The 22512-nt window shown below is 36.8% G+C and overlaps 1 protein-coding gene across 2 annotated transcripts in view; it reads left to right on the top strand.

Moving 5' to 3' along the window:
• The window catches only part of MTUS1 (microtubule associated scaffold protein 1), a 98135-nt gene that overhangs the window by 45017 nt on the left and 30606 nt on the right, over positions 1–22512 (top strand). For both annotated transcript variants that reach the window (XM_063310467.1, XM_063310466.1), the window contains one exon: positions 1014–1064. In XM_063310467.1, the coding sequence (XP_063166537.1) occupies positions 1014–1064 (51 nt within the window). The remainder of the gene's footprint in view (positions 1–1013; positions 1065–22512) is intronic.

Genomic DNA, 22512 nt, shown 5'->3' with positions numbered 1-22512 from the left:
GGGGCTCCCTTACTTTGTCTCTTGATGGGATTCCAAGTTCTTGTGGAGCCCTAGGATTGCACAGAACAGAGTTTCCCTACCTACCTTCGGCTCTAGAGATCAGAAGAACTGTATTGGGAGAATGGGAGGACAAAAAAAACAAGGGAAGGAAATGTTCATACTAAGAATAAAAAACAACTCTGTATAGTCAACCTATCTGTATGGATTACATAATATTTCCTTGAATAAGATATTGGGTCAAAGCACATATCCAAAGTTCATTCATTACAGAGAGGATGGTTGGAGAAAGGCCTCCTGTTTGGATACATGTAGGCTGCCGCCTCCTCCTTTTTCTTCTTCTGATAGTTATTCTCACTATTTTATAGAATGTGACAAGGAAGTAAAAACTATCCTTTTGGTGGAGACCGATTCCTCCTATGCCCAGTTGAGCAAAAAGAACCATCTCTGATGTAATGGCTAGACCCAGAAATTTTACCTGGCAGCCAAACCCACCTTTCTAATGGTGTGTGTGTGTGAGTGAGTGTGTGTGAATGATTGAAGACCCAACTAATTTTCACTGGTATGGTAATAGAAAAAAGATTGTACGGGTGAGGCTTCTTGTGGAAATAAAAGATTAATTCCATGTAGGTAGGGCTTTTAGTGATGAGGGCATGAGTCACAGTAATCAGGGCCTCTGAATTCAGAAAGACTTAAATGATACGGAATAGCATGTTTGGAGTGGAAAAGGGCCCAAATCTCTCTTGGTTATCTTCTTACAACTGTTCTAGAAGTGGTGGCTCCCCTTTATTAAAAGCAGAACTTTTAATAAGGGGAATAAAACCTTCAGCTTTTAATATCTTACTGTTAATGTTCAGTAGCTAATACTGAGGCAAATATATTGCCTTCAAGATTAATAGCCAAACATATTTAAATGCATTTGCAGGTAACATCTAATATAATCCATGGAAACCTCTTCTAATGTGTTCATTTTGCAGGCATGTTAACATGCCAAATTGGAATTTTATCTTTTGCAGGGCCTTCAGCACAAAATGGACCCAGACATTTATTGTCAGCATTCAGCTCTGGTAAGTAGTTTAATTGCTCCCTCCCCACTAACTCCTAAATGTTTTATGCCATCAAGAAAGATTCCAGTCCTGAAATGCATATGTATATGCTTTGGAAACATTAAGATTGTGTAAGTACACAACTTAAGATGGTGTAGTTTTTGTGTGTGTGTAATATTTTGGTGCTTAAATGCATAGGTCTCACATTTAGAGTCCATTTACATGTGCTGAATGAAGCTGCATACCCCCTTTCTACTTTGTGACCAAACATTTATAGATTTATGGCCCCCTTGGGTCAATCATATAGAAGCTTGAGTGTTTTTGTCTACTTGGATTTAATTCTGTAAACTAGAATTTAGCTGGAAGAAAAAAAAATGGTGGTGAGATCTACTTTGGGGACAAGATAATGATTCAGCATCTTTCTTGTTCCTATCTCATAGCCATCTCATCATCGCCATATATGACTACTTTATGCTTACATTTAAAGCTATCATCGTCACATTTAATTAATAATTAAAAGACTGATGAGGATTAATTCCTTCCCTGGGAAGGCCACCCATTTGCTGTTTTAATGTATTTTTCCCTCCCAGCTAAACTTGTAAATAAGAAGATGAGTCAGAGAAACAACTGAATGATATTTGAAATAGAGCATTTGTACACAGAGGTTAAATGCGCCTGCTTTGTTCCTTACAACTACTTTTATTCAGATATGTATTTGTACTCTTTCAAGCTTGTAAAAGAATTATTCTAAAGAATAATAAAGCAGTGATAATAACAGCTGTGTACCCTTTGAAAACTGTTTGGCAGAAGTATTTGAGCCTGGCAAAAGCCCTGTATAACATTAATGCTCTTTATTAAAGCTCCTACGTCTTTTTCTTCCCCCAAGTTTCTGTGTAAGCCTAAAAAACTAGTGTGTCTGCTTTAAGAGTTGCATTAAAGGCACACTGCTTTAATGATTTTGTTCATTAATTTGAATCATCAGGTGTGGTGCTCACACTTGCATTGAAGCACTTCTTCCAAGTTATTTTCAAAGGATGCACAGCCATTATAACAACCACCTCTGGTGTGTGAGTTTTGTATAATATGTACCTGACTAAATTTCAGTGCTAAAAATTCATTCCCAAAGTCTGATTAAATTTTATTGAGAAATGCTGCAATGCAGTTACAATTGCAACTCCATTTTCAGTTTCTTGAAGATTAGCCCCATTAAAATAAATGTTTACAATTTGGGGGAAACGAACAAATTATCAGGCTAGTAATGTGTCAGGCTAATAGGTTTTTTTGTCTTTCTGAGTTTTCCAGAGATGCTTTCCTGCAGACTATGTTTGCTTAGTTAATTCACCACAGCCCATTTCAGCTGCTTCAACTGCTTCTTCTTAAGCAATCCAGGCTCATTGGAACATGTTTCCTTATTAGGACCAGGATGAACAATGGGATCAAAGTCTTAGTCGTGACTGTATTTATTTATTTTTACTGTCTGCATCTCTAGTTGTATTCTAGTGATAGACCATAATTCATATTTGATTTGATGGTCTAAAGGTATTTTAAATACTAATTGTAAAGCCAGCTGTGGCCCAAACTTGCAACTACTATAATGCTTCAGATTATTTTTGTGAAAAACTCAAGAAGGCAAACTATTCAAAACATAGCAGTGTTGCCCACAGGGAAAGTGACAGATATTAATTGTGTTAATGTTTTATTGAGCCATCTCAACAATTCAAATAAGGTGCAAGCTTCTGAGTTCTCAGAACTCTTCATTAGACAGCCAGCACTACAAACAAAATAAATGGAGATAGGAGAAGGGGGGAAAAAGTGTTAAAGCCACGGACTCTTCATCTTGTCACATACTTAACATAGAAATGGAAAGGAGGTGCTGTTGATGGCTTCAGCTTGCATTAACATTCTGTCTTCTGCAGTGAAGAAACAAATGTCAGTTGTTGATTCTTTCATTTTTCAAAATATAAATTGATTAGTTGTTCAAAACAAACTTCAGTGATGAATGGATACTGTCAGTGATTCCTCCCCCTTAATATCTAAATTGGTTCTGGAACATGGCTCATTCTCCCGTGCTCTCAAAAAGGCTGCTTGCTCTGAAATGCATTTCTCGTGTGTTAAAATCAATCGAATGAACCTACAATTTGTCCAGGCATCAAATTCTTGACTTGGGTGGTAATCCTAGAATGTTTTCCTTTTATCTTAAATTGGGAACAAAAGAGACAACACCAGACACAAAGAGAATCTGGTCCTTGCAAATTCAGCCCCCTCACTTAGCTGTAAAAAAAAAGTGGGAATAATTTTAATACAGTAAGGAGGAACTAACAGGCTCTCTCCCCAAAATAAAGCTGTTTGGTCTTAGTGGTATGGAGAAGAGAAATAATTCTACTATCGTGAAAATAGTATCCCATCTACCTTGCTGCCTAAAGCACTTTCTTCCTGAACTTGATGTGCTAATCTCAGATATGGCATTTGATCAGCTTAGACTTCTTGCCCTGGTTGATTTCAATATTCATACTGAGACTGCTGACCCAAAATTGGTTTAGGGTTTCACGTACATTATGACAACCAGGGACCTTTGCGAAACACTCATGGGCCTTCTCAGAGTATCTGTTTCAAAGCTCAGACAGTACTTCTGCTAGAAGTATATGTGAAGCAGCTCTACATGTGCACACATGTAAAACCCAATCTGGGTAAGCCATTCCAAACCAGTGGTTTTCTTACTGCTTCAAGAACCAATTCATTTCATTTGCACCAATGTGCTTTTGAACGTGTTACATAACCCTACTAGCTAATACATGGCCTCACGCATACAGCAGGATATAGGCTAGATTTTATATTCTCTTGGGTGGAATGGGTGATCTGAAAATTGAGTTCTCTGTAGTTTTCGTGTCATGAAGCATTAGGATGATGGTATTTAGGGTGACCTCTGCAGGCAGGAAGAACTGATTAAAACAGCCTGGTGCTGGCATTTGATAGACTGAATGTTTTCCTGAATGTGCTTGAAGAATTTCCCACCTCTTACATCATTGATCTAGTTAAAGCCTTGGCGGATTTTAGGCTATTTTTTAATTCTCTGCTGATGTACCTGTTATATAGCAAGTAATCAGAAAAACAACAGGGCTGGCCTTGCATCTCTAATCAGTTGTTCCATGGGTTTGAAATAAGGATCAAATTGCTTGAGATATATAGTTCATGGGGGAATACCAGTGTTAAACGAAGCCTATGTTCTACATATCTTGAAATTAATTCAGTCCATTTTTTTATATTTAGGGCATCTCCTCATGCCACTTTATTATTATTCAAATTTAATTACCACCCATGTCCCCCAAAGAGGGATTCTGGGCGGTTTACAATAAAATCAAACTCTAATCAGAAATGTTAAAATCTCATAAAACCTTTGCTGCTTTTTCCTTATAGCCAATTTAGTATTTTTGAAACATCAGTTACATACTGTACAACTTTTTCTGTCTGGAGAATTAGAATCAGTGAATCATAAATTTGGGGGTTCTGCATGGCATACAAAGTTGGCTTAATGTGTTTTTTTTCCCCTTTTCCTTCTGAAATGCACCTGGCACTTTAAAGTGACAGAATCCTAACTGACACTACTTAAAGCACTTATCCTATACTATGACTACTGGTTACTTAATGTTTAATAATATACATCTGCGAAATTAGCCTAACCCTATAGGCAAAAAACTCTGTTTAAGATTTTTATAATCAAACAGAGAATATCAATACAGCAATAAACAATAAATCAAAATATTATTGTCTATTCTTGCTGGGTCAAATACATTTCAGAATAATGAACATATAATTTGATTTACTAAAAGCTCTTTGTTTATATGAGGAATAGTCTTAATCCATCTTGTGGAACATTAAATCTTCTCCTCTAGTGGTCTTGAAAAATGAATGACACGATCTGTGACATTACTGGTTGATATATTCAGCTTGGGATACCACCCACTTCCTCCTCCTGCTTTCTGTTGCCAGTGTATCACACATTTGATTAAACCTGAACAGTGTGATGTAATTCAGGCTGCTTCTGAATCAGAGTAGTTTTATTCTCAGAGTGAGCTTTGTTTTAAAGCCTCTTGCTTGTAGGCAACGAAGCTGGCAGCAGTGTTTTCCTTGTGGAAGTATCTGCCTTTCTGGATTGTAGTTTTTCATCTGTCTGTGGAATCTCAGTGGAGAAACGAAGAGAGGTCTTGATGTATTGTGAGGTTGTTTATCTGGCCAGCTACTCCATGGCTTCAGAGATGGGTTGCAAAGATAGTATGTGACAGTATATGGAGAATGTTTCCTGGTTGTTTTTCTTCCAATTCCTCTAAAGACATGTTATGGTCCCCAAAATTCTCCTTATCCAACATGCATGTTCAACTAACAGCAAAAGGATTACTCCGAAATCTTCGGCTTCCTTCCGGATATAGGAGAAGCACAGTTATTATTCATGCAGGTTAGTATTTTTTCCTGTATGCCTGGGGGACATCTTGTTGACTTCTGTGGCTGTTAATAGCAACTATGAATTGTTCAGGGGGCATTTCATTCTCAAAACATTAGCCTTTAGAAAACCAAGCATTTGTCAGACCAATTAATCCATTTTTCACTAGCAGAGTATAATGTGTGTATGAGAGAGAGAGAGAGAGAGAGAGAGAGAGAGAGAGTGTGTGCGCAAGTATGGTGGTTGTGTGTTAAGTCTGATACATGTGTAATCTGATTATAAATTTAAAAAACCATGATTTTAAGGTGAATTTTTGTACATCTGTGATATGCAATGCTTTCCCATGCTCACACAGCAGACCTCTATAAGTGTAAGAATTTTGAATTTCAATTCTGTATCTTTCTTAATCTCTTTAGCATGATAGTACATGGAATTCTGAAAATCTGTATCTGAATTTGGAGAAGAATGTATCCTACATTAGGAATAACCTCAGTTAGGCAATAGAAATTTTACAATTGCTATTAATGGGATTAGGCTTAATACTTCTAAAATGGACAGATTCATTTCGTTCAATACTTTTCTGCATTTGAGTAGTGAGTAAAAAGAAAATGCAGTTATGGGAACTTTAGCATGCAGATTTTAAAATACTCAGCACAAAATTCTGTAAATTATTCAAAGCCTTCTATTGTTGTTTACCTAGTACTGTAATCTCTTGTAACATCAGAGTCTCTTGGGTATTTTTCACATGTAGGTTAGCATGGCAGTGCCCATGGCTACTTTAGTCTCTGTGTTTATGTGCAGGCAGAAAAGGACTATTTGTATTCCCCTTTCAGTAGCTTAGCACAATAGTCAGTCTGAACCATAATAGAGCTTAATTGTTATGGTTTTGAATGGTTCCTAGGAAAGTAATTCATCTAATCAGTGACGTGGACTGCATGTGAAACACTAAAACTTGTTATTCAGGTAGCTTTGTACACTTTCTGTTCAATAGTCTCTGGACAGTAGGTTGCTGGAAAAATAATTAGAATACTGAAAGAAAATAATACAGCTGTAAAGATATATATACAGTTTGCAACTCTCTTGATTCAACCCACTTTGAATAACTGCATATGTCAAGGCTGCTATGCATATAATTATATGAATGTTGGCTATCTTCGTTCTGTTCTGATATGACTGAACATCTTTCTGAATTGCAAGTGAATTTTCAAAATGTGCTTGCAACGTTTTTTAACATAAAAGGTTTATCCATGGACCCTGCAAAGATATCCCATGGAAGATTGCATATTGCAGTGGGATTTATGGCCGTGAATACATATGTCTTTAACATGGAGGCTAAATAGCATTTGGCATGATGTGGAGCGTTCACAAAACGTAGAAACGGACTGTTAGACACATTGGGCCATATTGTTGTTTGTTAAATACCTAGGCTCAAGTATTCTGTTTTGCCATCCTTGCAGGTAAAACACTTGGATAGTGAGAGGTGTTACACAAGGAACTTGCTGTGTTCTGAGCCTAGATTCACTGATGGATTCATGCAGCAACGATAGCAGTGTGTTTCTCCCCCATTTAAAGCAAAGCGACTGTGGATGTTGCTGTGCATATGAGTCAGTGCAATATGGGTTAAGTGTGTTTGTGTATGTGTGTGAGAGAAATAGAGATGTATAATCTGAGCAGAACTATTCTGTTTAATCCATGTCTAAATACTTGTAATTGGCTTGTATGAAAATAAGTCCCTGTTCTAGCACTGATGCCCTCATGGCATAAATGCTCATCAAGCTGTGTTATGAGCTTGGTTATGTGACACTGATTTGTAGTTAAAATAACACATCTAGTACAGAGATAATGTTGTCCATTGAAATAAATCACAGTTGGTTGTACGCCATGGAAACATAATTGATCAGTGATGTGTGCCTTTCCTTGTCTCTGCCTAAACAGTGCTTATGAAGAGACATTCCCTCCAGCATGAGAGAGGAAGGAATGTGGTAATAGTACCCTCTATTTTTACCAAAGCACTTTTCTCTAATCTATGCTACCTAGTTATTTGAGGGCATCTTTGAAATCTATTACCCCAACAATAAGTAGTTGTTGAATCTTCACCACATATGTGATTATGGACAGGATAATCCTATCCTACTTTCTTTTGAAAGCCTCCCGCATTGGAGCTTCTATCAAGTATAGCACCCAGAGGGGCATTTCCTTATTCTTTATTTTATTACTTCACATACAAACACACACAAACACAGAGACACTGCAGGCAGAAAGAAGAAATGCAGGTAGTGCTCCTCTAGAACTGAGCTAATTTGTTGTGGTGGGGAGGGGACACTGCTGAGGACCGAGAAGTTAGGGTCTTCTGAATCCAAAAATCCTAGCACCTTCTTCCCACCATTACCCTTATGGACTTTTGAAGATTGAAGTTTCCAAACTTGAGGAAAAGCAACTGCTGAGGCTGATGGGGAGGCAGAAGATATGTCCAGATTTCTGCATCCAATATTGATGCTCTACCTCCAAGTTTAGACCATTCAATCTGACCATTCTTGCGTCTCCAAATACAGTCTCGTAAGGGTCATGGGGTTGCTTTTGGTGGGTTAAAACAGTGATGTTTTAATACCACAAATATATAGTACATCAGAAAAACAATTCATGCTTTCACAATCAGTCCCATTGGTTTTGTGTCATCATGGCTTAAAATGAAATAAGGATAGACATAAAAGAACTTGAGGCCAAGGCTTCAGTTGGATTATTTATAATTTAATGCTTTACTTGCAGGATAGTGAGGGTTTTTTTGCAGCTAGTGTCAACTGTCCTGGTGGAGTTTTTTCTTTTGCTTTTTTGCTGTTTTGATGAACAGCTCTCATCTTCCCATCTTTTTGGAAAGGCCAACTAAATTTTGGTATCAAGCACAACTGATTTCTTTTTGTGCTTCTAATAAAATGAAGGTTTCATTGCCGGTAGCAACTTGCAATTCCAAAAAGACACAGTGGTCTATGCCCTTGAAACTTCAAGATACTACTAAAATAGGTTGTTCAGTCTGGGTTGTTCAGTCTGGGGAGCTGAAAGTATTTTTACTTCCTTGTGCTAAAACTATCTTATCAAGATTATTGTGGAGTATATTGAAGAGCAAGGAACATTCTGTAGTTCTTTAGATGGAAGCATGTTATAGGAAGCGTACTGCTGGATTTTGAGTGTATTTTGTTTCTCATGTTATATAACAGTAAATATGTATTCTCCCAGCAACTTTAAAAAATGGTCTTTAAAATATTGTAAGAGTTCCTTAATATTTCAAAACTTCCTTGAGCATCAGATATCTAGGATACAAAAGATACTAGTAAATGGTGAATTCTATATTTTCTTATTTTGTTAAAATGCCAAGAGCATTTATGTGGAGATCAATCAATTCCAGATAAATTGAATATTATGTGTTTTCTGCAGAAAGTGTTTGTTCTTGTTTTCATTTATTTTCTTTTAAGAACTACAAAAGAGGGAGAAGTTGCACTGAAAAGCAATTGAGAAGAAGCCAATAAACCCAGGCTGTTTTCCAGTAGGAAGCGGGAACTATAAAGAACTTTGCTGTCACCAGTGGTGCTACCTCACTCAACAGGAAGCAATTATAATATAGAAGCAACAAGTAATGAAGTTTCTAATTGAAGTTAAAACATGTTCCATAGGATGGGCTTCTGAGGAAATATTGGAGGCAGGTTGGAACTTTGAGAAAGGTTTACTGCAGTGTTTTTCAAACTTGGCAACTTTAAGATATATGGACTTCAAGTCCCAGAATTCCCCAGCCAGCTCCCAGGTTTAGTGGAATTAGGTATTGCTATGGAGTGTTGTGTGAAATTATCACTTTAATTTCCCTGTCAGCTCCTCATGCCATTCTTTGATGCCAAAATAAAATTTCTTTATTTTACTATATAGTAGAGGTCTTTCGAGTATTTGGGCACTAAAGTTCACTTCATGTTTGCTGTTCGAAATCTACAGCAGTTCTACGGTTTGTACGCAAGCTTATTTTAGGGTACCAAGTTAACTAAAGATTAACCTCTAGAACTACTTCTAAAGCTGTGTATTCGCATGAAGCCTTCGTTAGAAAATAATTGGTAACATCTATTTTTTAATTATTAACTTAAGACATATTTTTATGGCTTTTGAACTAGAAAAGTTTCTGTTGTGATTTTTAGGTGAATAAGTATTAGTAATTCTCCAGAATCACATGGACAGAGCCTTTTAGCCAAGGGAATTTCTTTGTATTTGCCATCTAGGATGGCAGAGGGGAGAGGGGAGCACGTGGCATCGTGCAAGCGAGAAGGCTTTCCGGTGGTTCACCACCTCTGAGTAAGATATCTGGCAGAGGTAACAGTATATCTGATAGAGTCTGGAGCCAAGAATGATGGGACTTTCCCTAGGTCTGCTTGCCTCTCCATATCCTCTACCCTTTGTCTCAGGCTTAGTTTTGCCCTGTTGTAGTCCATCTCTAGTACTGAAGAAGGAGAAAGGCCTAATTTGCGAGATTGAACTCAACAGCCTGTCTCTATGGGAGAGCTATCATGTTTATATAAGTGATGTAAGGCTGGATTAAGGCCACAGAGAGTCCTGGAGTAACAGACTATTGGGTCCTCAGTTCTGCCTCCTGCTCTTACATCATTGTGTGTGTTAGTTGTCAGTCCTTCTCTGTCAAAAACCAAACAAATCAAAAATTTATGCAACCAACAGAAAAATATTCTTTTAATCAATATAGTGTATTTAAAAAAACACTCTCAAATGGGAGATTGCATTTGCAATTTTCCCCAAAGGGAGGCAGAAAGAAATACAGACTGAGAGATTCAGGGACAGCTCAGATGCTTCTTCCCATCCCTCCAGGCAAAATAAGAGTTCTTCCTTTGCTGAAGGTGCATCTGCCTATTTGCATAGTCTCAACCAGCATGAGTCTGTTCGGTCAGGAAGATCAACACTTTTGTGCCTGAGATAACTGTGGTGAATGCTCTGTGGCAGCAGCCATCTTGTAGGTAATGCTGACAGAGCAGCAGCTTTCTCACCAGTAAGAGGTTTGCAGCTACTCTCATGGTGCAGTTCTATCAATGTAACAGTCTTAATTCAGTAGCATTCTTTGTTAAGTATAGGGTTGCAATCTAAATTCGGTTCAGAATCCTCTTCAGGCATAAAGCCTTGCTTCTGGCATGCCACCTGAGATATTTTAGTTTTACGGTTTGAAAGCTATTCTGAGTTTAGAGGACTGGCACTTACAGATAGTCCCAAACATTTGCAACTATATTTCCTCTTGAAGGATTGACCAACTGGATGAAAAGGAAAAAGGGCAAGCCTGTGAAATGAGTCAGCCTTCAATTTAATACAAATTTTCATTCTCTGACATCTTTTTGTTAGTGCTTAATGTTTTTAGCACTCACCCACCCCCATGTATGATGCTGGAGGGCTCTAAGATTATCACTGTGGCTTCAGTTTTTTAAATCCTAAGTTGAATTTATACATATGTATGTTTAAGATAGGCTTATGTTGAAGTAAGCAAGGAAATGCTATTTTTGTGAATAGCTGATAGATACTCTGCTGTGCTACTGTTCATAACTATCAGAGATGGAGTTGCATTGCATGTTGTTGTTAAATACTTCTAAACAATGTTTACTTTAGTTTCTAGGAGGAAGAAATGCATCAAAGGATAAAATTGCAATGCTAATTAATTGGTCATTGAGGGGAAACAGCTTTCTGGCCTTTGTGACCTCTATTTTAAAAGAGATGTCATGTCCTAAAATTACTAATGAAAGTCAGCAGTCATGTGCTATATTGCTCCACATATAAACAAATGATTATTTTTGTATTTCTCTAAAATGTGGGTGGTATCTATATAAACACAGGGGAAGATGTGCCCTGGTTATAGCTAAAGTTATCCAGAATTGGTGGCTTAGTTTAACAGACTTCTTAATGAAATAAAACTAGCATTTGTGAATACTGCTGAAGTTTCTTTGCTGCCTTCTGAGTGTCAGTATGATAAAATAAGCAGAACAGTTGACTTTGACTACAAAAAGCTGTGTTAGAATATTCTTCATCAGGTTTAAAAAGAACAAACCAGCCTTGTGCCTCCCAATATGATCCAGAAATGTCTGCAACTCCCAGAATTCCTTTTGCCAAACCAACAGAGATTTTTGGGACTTTCACTCACTTCTAGAGGGTGGTGTCCTTGGGAATGCTGCAATAAATCTGTGTACCATTAGCTGTTTATTTTCTGTTGTTATACTGTGTTAGAACTGAAGTACTTTGGCCACATAATGAAAAGACAGGATACCCTGGAGAAGATGCTGATGCTAGGGAAAGTGGAAGGCCAAAGGAAGAGGGGCCAACCAAGGACAAGATGGATGGATGATATTCTAGAGGTGACAGATTTGACCTTGGGGGAGCTGGGGGTGTTGACGACCGACAGGAAGCTCTGGCTTGGGCTGGTTCATGAAGTCACGAAGAGTTGGAAGCAACTGAACGAATAAACAACATACTGTATTAGACAAACAAAACAGCAGGCATGTAAGTGCCAACAGTGTGATGTAACATGAAGTAATCTGATAGTTGGTCCTTCAGGTTGCAGAGGGTATTGCGAGAGAAACAAAACCACTTTTATGTACTGATTGTCAGCCTTACCAGGCAGACCAGACAGAAAACTAGAGCAGATCAGCTAATTCTACTTTATTGTAAGGTTACATTATCTTACAAGTCTGAAAGTACAATTCTTCTCCCATCTCCTTTATCACCTGAGAAATTAGGGAGGGTCTCTTCTGAGCCTCTTGCCCTGTCCACTATCCAACTGCAGGCTATGCTGTCTCTTATCTGACCATTCCCTAGGCAGCATCGCTGGGACATCTCCCAAGGTCATTCCCACATACCATTACACTGGTTGATATTTGTTCAAAATAAACTTGAGCGCATAAGTGTGAGAGAAAGCACTAACATGTCATCTGAGTATTGATTATGTTGTTTATCATTTTCCAATCTAGTAATCTCCGACTATGTTGGGACTGCATCTTACAGAATTCCCAGACACTTTTAAGGATTTGGGGAATTTCAAGCCTAACTCTTCCGCAAGATGACTGGTTGGGGGAAGTAGGCAGACTTACTTGACCCCCTCCCCTTTTTTTAAAAAATAAAAACATAATACAGTACTTGGATCATACAGACTTTAGTTGTTGCTTGCTTACAAACCACATTACAGTTCTTCTGCATAGTACAAAATCAGCCTGAAGAGGGCTGCAGAAAGAGCAGTGATCCATCCACAGGCATCACCCAACTGGAATTACCGTAATCAATTTAAAATGGTTGCTAATTGGCTTTTATATGAAGAAAAATATTTCTAAAGAAAATAAATGCCTTTATATGTTGCAATTCTCATTTTTTGAAGAAAAATGGTTTATGATATCTTACTTAAACCTCTCGGTGTGTATATTTGTATATATAAATAAATGATCAGGGTGATACTTCGGTAATTGCTAAATATTGAACTTTACATAAATAGCTTGGTTTTAAAGACACAGATGGTTCTTCATCAGGTGGCATGAGTTAGAAAAGTAAGCTGAGTTCACTTTTTGAGGAACAGTAGGTTATAAGTCTCTCAGATATTTGTATGAATATATAAATTAGATCAAGAGATTTTTAAAAATTCACAGGAAAACCAGTTTCTTTATTTACTGAATTCTTAATTCCAGCTGCTCTTGCAGTTCCATAGTGCTTAAATAATTTATAATTGACCAGAAGGAATTGCAAAGCACTTCAGTTAGTTAATTGCATTCTGCAAAAAATCTCCATTGGAAGGTATACTTTAAGCAGAATTACGGCCATAAGTCTCTGTGTTGGGTATTATTTTTAAAAGTAAATCATTACAAAACAACACAGGGAGGGAGAATGCTGTCACAGTCTCCCCAGTAAGTATATATGCAAAAGTGTAGCCATTGCTGATCAAATTGTATGTTTCAGTGAATCCCTATGTAAACAGAGATGTATAGGTCCTCTACGTGGTACAAAAGTAAAGACATCTTTTTGCAAATTTGAATGGATACATACTATTTATGTGCAGTTGTGTAAAGATTCAAAATAAAGAACAGGGAATATGACAGGTGCAGTACAGAAGTTTGGATTGATTCAGTGCTATTTCCTGTGATTTAAAAACTGCTTCCTCTGATGCAGTCTAAAATTTTGTTTGCTATTCTTGTAGATACTTCATACTGCTTAATGAATGTTGGTTGCTCAAATAATTGTGTGTTTCAATCTATTGGGCTATAATTTTGGGTATCCTTCAATAGGTTAGGCAATAATATACCAAGCAGGGTTCTAGATTTCTGTTGGATTTTCAGCAACTGATTTGTTAGCCAGGAAAAAGGGGGGGCATGGTATGTTTTGGAAAGCTTAAGATATGGATAAGTGGGGGAAGGTGGAAAGAAATAAGATATAGACCCATCCCTGCAGCCCTACACTCTGAAATTAAACCCTTGGAAAGAAGGGGTGTAAAGAAAGTGGTTAGATGTTAAAACGTATGCATCTTTTGAAAGGTAAGGAAAAAAGTGTCTTACAAAATGTATCACACTGACTTTGCAGTGAGAACTGATCCAAAATATACAGGGTGTACCAAAAGTAAGTTCCTATAGACAGTTTATTATATAAATTACATTAAATGTTCAAATTGGTTGCTATTTTCCTTAATCATTCAAAGTATATTAATTCATAAAACACTGTGATTCGACTGTGGGGCCTGACCTTTGGTACGCCCTATATATTCTAATTTATTTTAGCCTTTTTCAAAGCAAAATATGATTTATGAGATAGGAAGTAACATGTTGCTATTCATTTGAAAATTAATTGAATGCTGCCAACTATTGTATTTACTGTGTACTGTACACAGTCTAAAATTTTGTTCTCAGATGCCAATACGTCAGTACGTCTCCCTCAGTATCCCTAAAAAATACTGTGAGTTGCGATAATGGGGTGGGATCTACCACATCTGAAGCATTTTGCAATAAATTCTGGAGCAATTTCATACAATATATAATACTGGCTTTGTATGATTCCCTCCCAGATTCTGTTCTTTGTTTTATATTGATCTGTTTCACACTTCAAATGCTTCCATGATATTTCATTCATTACACTGATAATTATCCTTTAAAGCAGTTTGCTCTATGTTGTACCTATATTTTATAAGGCTAACCATGGCAGGAGTTTTTCATTTTTGTTTTTTTTAGTATACAGATGGTTTAAATTTAAGTCAGGTTTCTCAGTTCCTTAGTCCCACTTACTAAGCAATATGATTTTTAATCCCAGACATAAAGCTATCAGAAGTCTAAATGTAGTCTTAGTTAATGTAGTGTTCAGTCTTCCTAAGCTTTATATTTGGTTGTCTATAAAGTACAGCACAGTATAATAAGAACATTAAGTTCTAATTATACTTATACTCATTTTTAAAGTTCTTTTGACTTTTAATAGTTGAATTATTTCTTGTAATGTATTGAAACAGCATTTTAAGGAAACTGCAAGTCTTTGTTTACATACCTAGCAACAGCCTTTATGCAAAACTCCCACACACCTTTTAAACTTGATGGTAATTACTGTGCACACACCTTGGCTCCATCCTGTTTGATGTGAACTAATTCTTCCTGAATCAGCTGAGATAATATCTTAGAGTTATGCTGTGCGTGGATAATAAGTTCCATATATAAAACAAGACTTCAGCCATATTGGTTATTGTTGAATTAGTCTTTTCAGCACTGTACTATAATGTTAACATTGCTTTTGAGTGGACTGTCAGCATATCCCATTTCTGATGCTTTTCTCTGCTCTAAGAAGTTGTTCTATATACTTAATCTGCTATAATAAAGTTCTGCTTTCCCCCATGTTTTTCATCCTAGCCATTGGGCCAACAACATTCCTGAAACATTATTTGAGTCCCTTGAAACATTATTTGAGAAATTATATGAAGATGATGGTAGATAGCTATTTTTTTTCAGATTTTTGTGATACTGGTTGCCCATGGTAGATAGTGAAATACTTTGCATAATGATGCTCATTTATATAACCTCTTTACTTGGAGATAAAAATATTGCATTATAAAGAGGCTGTTGCACTTGAAAAAAACAATGCTTCCAGCATGTTTCTGATATGTGTCATGTTTGAAATGAGTCATCTTTACTATCAAGAACTGATTTAGGCTCCCTGAAATGTGTCCAAAACTTTGTGCCTGCCCTTTCCTTCCCTCAGTGCATAGTCTCATAGAGATTACATCATTTATATGTAAAACATGAAGCAATTTCAGAGTGTGCATGTAATGTATCATGTGTTCCTTTCCAACCTAGTACATATAGAAACAATCTGGTCTGGTAAATGACATCTAATCTTGCTTGCAAATCCCAAAACAATATCGTATTGTTAATGTTCTGTGTCTTTAATATTACATTCTGATGTAACTGAAAGTACAGTTTTACTTTGCTCATTTTTGCTTTCATATTATTCTGAAGTTGAGATGAAATTAAGTGAAATGCCTGTACAGGTAATAAGGCAAAAACAGTGAATTCATATAGCTGATGGAAAGACCCAGTTAAACATCCTTTTCAAATGAAGGAGAAAATTAGGGAGCCAGATGAAACATTTACAGATAGTTTACAAAATGTGAATGGATTTTCTTTATCTGGAATGGCAAGTTCTCTTGTATTGCTAAAAGAGGATGTCTTACTCTGTAAGACAACACCCATGTAGATTTTCCTGACAGACAGTAGTATAATGACTGACAATAATTTCTGAGGGCATCCTACAGATCTGACATAAAGGATTTGATTGGTTTGGGTGCGGCCATGTCAGGCATCCATTTATTACAGTGGTGTTTTCTTGCCAAAGCCTGCAGTTACGTTGAACTTCAGGAACTAAGAAGATGTGCTTCTTCCACCCAGTGTCTTACATTCTTATACTGAAAAAGTTCCATAGACATGTGTCTGAATAAGGATGTTTCAGTAAGTGACTGTTTCTCCTTCAAGAAATAATACTGTATTCTGTGTACAAGATTCGGAAGGTGGCATATAAAGTATGCTTTCATAGTGATGGATGACATAGCTGTGATCTTTGGAGAAACTCAGACAAACCAGGAACTATATAAAGCTGAACAAAAGGAATTGAACACCATGATAGAATCTAGAAGACGAATGGTGACAACTTTAGATTTACAGGAGATACAGCAATCAGTTAAAGAAGAGATCAGATCTGGTCAGTTGGAAATGAAACGTGTACTTGAAGAGATTAAGAAAGCATGGATTGAAATGGAAATACGATTAAATACCCAAGCTGATTTGGTGATGTTGATGAAGGATGTGAGCCAGAATCTGACTAATATTGAAGTTTTTCAAACAATAGTAAGAAGCCAGAACATTCCTGCCAATTTGATTTGTGTTGCTGGAGATGATCAAGACCAGACATTCCAGTTCTTGGGCAAGAAGGTTGGAAATATTGTTAGGTGTGGAGCTAGCAGTCGGAGTGAGGAAAATGAAGGGAGTTTGGCTTTTGGTAAGGTAACAACTGTAATTATGATAATACTAAATACTTAGGTGAAAAAAATAAATCTAATTTTCCTCTTGGGTGCTTAGGAGGAAACTTCATTTATGCAACCCTGTAATTTAACTGCTGTTTTTGCGTAACTTGAAAAAGTACATTTTTGTTTTATTTTTAAATGGCAAAATCCCAACTTGTGTCTTCCAAGTATGTTGGATTTCAACCCCCATAGTATAGCCAGCAAGGCCAACAGCCACATTTGGAGGACGCAAGGTTAGATAATTCTAGTGTAGGTAATGCTATCATATGTAGCAGGAACTCTTCAACATGTGTAATAAGACTGATTGAGTTGCAGGTATTAGAGAGTTCATAGTAAATTCTTAATGTAATTACAGTGCCAGATGGAAGGGTGTCTGAGAACATGAACAATAGATTAAACATACATCCTCTGTGCCTAAAATGTGTATAACTATGTTCATAATGCCTCTTTCTGTATAGATTGGTTCTCTACTTGAAATAACATCAACTTCCATAAACTGCTAGCAAGTTGAAGAACTTGAGTAAATCTTCCCATACTTATAATCACTGACCAGTTAAACTCACATCACAGCAATTTACTTTTGATCATGGCTTTATGATGGCAGTCTTGATTCAGCAATTCTAGTACATAACATATTTCTGCAGATTTTTATGCCCCTAAATCTTTGCAATATGTAAAGTGCAAAGATGTAAAGTGCATGAGGTAAAGTCGGCAAGAACATTTTAAACATTTATTTGAAACAAGAATTGTTGGTAGAATAAATATGACTAAGGAATGCAAAAAAACAAACAAACCATTTGAAATAGGTAAAGATGAGGCTGTATTGTAGAAATAACTTTTGTATTATGAATATAAAGAAGACATTGCTTGAGTGATAAGAGTTCTGTTGTGGATAGTGTGAATGAAAGAATTAGATTGATTTTCAATACTGAATCTGTTGATTACTCAGTAATGTCTTGTCCTAGTCATATTTTAGGACACAGGTGCTCAAGCTTTTCTTCAAAATATTTGAAAAATACTGAGTGTCTTGTTGAAACATTCAGTTCATGTTTTATTGTGATTTAATTTTTAGAAGAATTCATACAGTATTGTCCACAGCACTGTTCAATAGTCTGTCCTTCATCAACATCTCAAGTCACCAGGAAAAGAAATCAAATGGAAAGACCTTTTCCATGAATTGCTGAATGCAGCTTATAGATTGCTAGGGGATTTTTTTTTCTATAGTCTTTTAGTCATAATGAGTTTTGGGACAACTATCGAGGGCAGTGTTTCTCAAACTTGGCAAATTAAAGATATATGGACTTTAACTCCCAGAATTCCCTAGACAGAAATTCTGGGAGTTGAAGTTCACTTACTGTATCTTAAAATTACCAAGGTTGAGAAACACTGATCTAGGGGTAACTAATCAAACATTCTCATGAAATAAAACCATTTCTTTTAATTCACAAGCATGTTTGGTTAGTTACCTCTACATAATCTTGTTGTACCTTGTTGTCAAGCATCATACAGCTGGCAAGCTTAAGAAAGTAAGAATTACCCAGACTTCAGTAAGGTATATTTAATGCTAGTCTTGGAATAAGTACAGAATCTGCAAGGACTTTCCAACCCTTTGAATGATCTCAAAAATTTCTTCCTGAGTATCTTGCCACCTACTGAGTTGCTATTTATAAGACAACCTACCAATGTTCTCCTCTTCCATTTCTTGATTTTTTATGTCTAATCACTCTTCCATTACTTTCCCAGCTTCTCCACAATCATTCACACTTGTATTTTCATTCTAGTATCAACTGAATTGGAACTTTGTACCGGAACACCGGAGTATTTCATCTATCTAAATGGTTCTGAGTTCTTTCTCTAAGCTTAGATAATTAGCATTCTTTAGAGGTTGAGGTTATTAATCACAGAATATTACAGATTGACTGAACATTCTAATAACTTCCTGTGCAATCCTATGTTTACTTCTAATGTAGTATGTGAGGGTAATGCAGCAAGAACACTTGGTAACTCAGCAAATAGTTTATAACCCATTTCTGTGGACATTGTCAACAAAACTGGCATTTCTAGTAAAATAGTTGAATACTCACTGATTCTATGTAGCATTTGAGCTACTACACCCTTTCATTGTATGGTCTGTATATCTAATCACAAACAGATTGTAACGTTTGGAAATATTTGGAATCAAGTGTTGGCATCTATGATGAAGAAACACATTACTGAATAGGAGGGAGTGCTGACAAGATGATGATAAAACCAGTAGGAATGTAATAATTTTAGCTACAATCGACACTATTATTGAGCCTCCAACATTCTGTTATCTTTATATCCTCCAGTGTTTCATTTAGTTACATGCTCCTTGCACCTTTTGATACTTCATAGTGGGATTGTCTTGATGAAAATAAGTGAATTGATACAACTATCAAAATAAAGAGGAGGAGGGGACACCTCAGTTTCTTTAATCCCCTAACCACTAAGTTTCCGATTAAAGCAGCTTTGAATGACATTGAAAGTTTTTTTTTTAATCCATTCAATCACGTCTGATTCTTGGAAATTGACTGGACAAGTCTCTGCAGTTTACTTGGCAAGGTTTTTCAGATGTGGCCTGCCATTGCCTCCTTCCTAGGGCTGAGAGGGAGTGACTGGCCCAAGGTCACCCAGTGTCAGGGCCAGCCTCGCTTCGCAATAAGACACAGACTCACTTAATGGGTATTAAGGATTTCTGGTTTATTGGAATGATAGCTGACAGAACGAAAAACGGGAACGGGGTAGGTGGTGTGGGGGTGCCCCTTTTATACCCTCCTGTATTGCCCCGGGCTTCCCCACCCTTCTTTGTCCCGATCCCTCTTGATGGGACCCTTGATGGCTGCCTGGGCGTTTTCCTGGTGTCTTCTTTTGTCTCCCAGCGACGGTTGTGTCCTCCGGGGCACCAGGTGCGTCTTATCTTTGTTCCGCTGACGTCCTTCTTTTCAGCTGCCTATGGGTCCATGGGTGTGGGTGCTTTTGGGTGCTTGTGTTAATCCCTGGTTTGATTATCTCCTTCCTCTTTTCCTTAATGATCATGATCCACGTTGTGAGGCTCTTTGTGCCTTGCAACGAGGTCATGACACCCAGCTGGCTTTGTGTCTAAGGCAGGACTAGAACTCATGGTCTCTCAGTTTCTAGCCTGATGCCTTAACCCCTACACCAAACAAAGCACAATTTAGGCAGCAGCATTTGGAGTTTTATTCAGATTTGTGGCTAGGTGTACCAATCCAAGAAATATTTTTTCTTCCGTTAATTATGTGAAATATTTATTATAAAAACATGTTACATTTCCTATTATACTTTTTTCATTAATCTTAAAATATGAAGCCAACAAATTGGAATCTGATGAATAGGCATACATCAGCGTGCAAATTACTGTAATAAATACATGAATAAAATAAATTGACAAATTGGATCAAAGAAGGTATTAATATTTCTTATTTTTTTTAAGAATTAAGAGACTGCATATTGATAGCTGAATTGTTCTTGTCCAAACTTAGTACAGATCAAGTTTGTTGTTTCAAAAGCCTGTAATTTTTTTTTCTGAAACTTTAAATCTATTCCCCTTCAGAACATAATTATTGCAAGCTATCTGGGTTTAGTTTTTAACCAAATGTGTTATGTTTCATAATTTGACTTTTCACTTATCATAAGATAGTCCGGAATCAACATGAATAATAATCTTTATGTGTATGCAGTGTTATGTGCATATGAATTTATGTAGTAGCAAAATGTGTCTCAGAATCAGCTCAAGTGTCACTCATGCGGTTTGTATGAACAAAGAATCTCTGCTCAGGTTTTAAGGAATGTCAAAGATGCCCAAGATTAGCTTCTTAAAAAAGACAGATATTCATTTGTAGGGATGAGCTTATTGGGTATTAACTAGGCTAACGCAGTGTAAGCTTGAACTTTATGAGAGCAATAATTTGGGGACTATCATCTAGAAAGAATAGGCAGTATATTATATATTCTGTAGAGCTCAGCTGATACTGTAAATCCATAATGTTTTTAACCTTAAAACTATTTTCTTATTTTAGAATTTAGAAGATGAAGATGAGATTCATTACCTTTAAGACCAAGGAAATGCTTATATTAGATACATTGAGATCTGCTGTCTATACACTTCTTACATAATAAAGGCAACATTTTCTTCAAGCTAAGCTCAGTTCCTAGTGACCTCTATATCGCCACTTTCCTTAGCAACAATACAGAAGTGGCCTTGCTGTTGGCTTCTTCCAAGAAGTTTTCTCCCAATTGAACTTACAATCCTGGTATTTCTTAAAGATCTTCCATCCAAGTGTCAACCAGGAACAACTCTGCTTAGCTTCCAAACCCAGCCAGGTGTTGCCCCTTTCCTGTGGTTGTAATATAAAGCTTCTTCATTAAGCCTAGAATATTAGATCTTACAGCTCTTTATATTTAGATAGGACACTTCTTAAGTTAGACAGTATGGTTTACTGCAAGATTTGTTCTTCAGCCCTTTTCTTAACATTAATTTACTGTTATCAAACTATTTGTCTTTGACACTTCTAGTTTAACATGTTTTAGATTACCTGTAATAAAGTATGGAGAGTTAACTTGCTTTAAATGCAACTTTGGAATTTATTTTCTGTATTTATTGATTTCCTTGGGTTGTTACAGGAATTTTTTAAGTATGTGCATTTGTCTTTTAACTTTAAACTTTATTATGGTCATTGACCAGAGATTTAGTATAACAAACAAACCTTAAACATTTTAAAGCATTCCACAGTCTTCATATACAAACAAAATTGCTACAAGTGGTCATTCTGTCCCATCTCATGGAGCATCCTTGTTATTAAGTAGCAACATTTTGCCATGGAATAGGTGAATTCAGGGTTCCTGTCAGCCATAAAATAACTTACATAAAATTGCTCAATGTGACTAGGGAAATTGACTAGGGAAATTCTTTAATAATAGGTGAAGTAGCAATCATCTCCAGTCAGATTAAAAAACACAACCCACAAAATTATGCTCCATAGATTCAATCATCTCTCATATATGTAGACATTGGTAGAATGTTTTGGAATCTGCCCTCCAACATGGCAGAAGGGAGGGGGTTAAAATGAGCTCTGGTAAAGGCATGTCTATAATGGGAGGGGTTTTTTTTAGTCCATTCAGTTGTGTCCAATTCTTGGAGACTGCCTGGACAAGTCGCTGTGGTTTTCTCAGCAAGGTGTTTCAGAAGTGGTCTGCCATTTCCTCCTTCCTAGGGCTCCAAGGGCCCAAGGTTACCCAGCTGCTTTGTGCCTAAAGCAGGACTAGAACTTACAATCTCCTGGTTTCTAGCCCAGTGCCTTAACCACTACACCAAACTGGCTCTGCATAATGGGAGTAAAAGAATATAAATACTCTGCAGCCGCAAGTCTCTGTATTTCCCTCAGCAGTTGGAGAAACCTGGCGATATGGCTCATTTCATGTTGTACCTCTGTACCTCCAGTCCATTT

The sequence above is a fragment of the Candoia aspera genome, chromosome 8 (genome assembly GCF_035149785.1).
Source record: "Candoia aspera isolate rCanAsp1 chromosome 8, rCanAsp1.hap2, whole genome shotgun sequence".
NCBI lineage: Eukaryota > Metazoa > Chordata > Lepidosauria > Squamata > Boidae > Candoia > Candoia aspera.
This window is presented reverse-complemented; position numbering and strand designations above follow the sequence as displayed.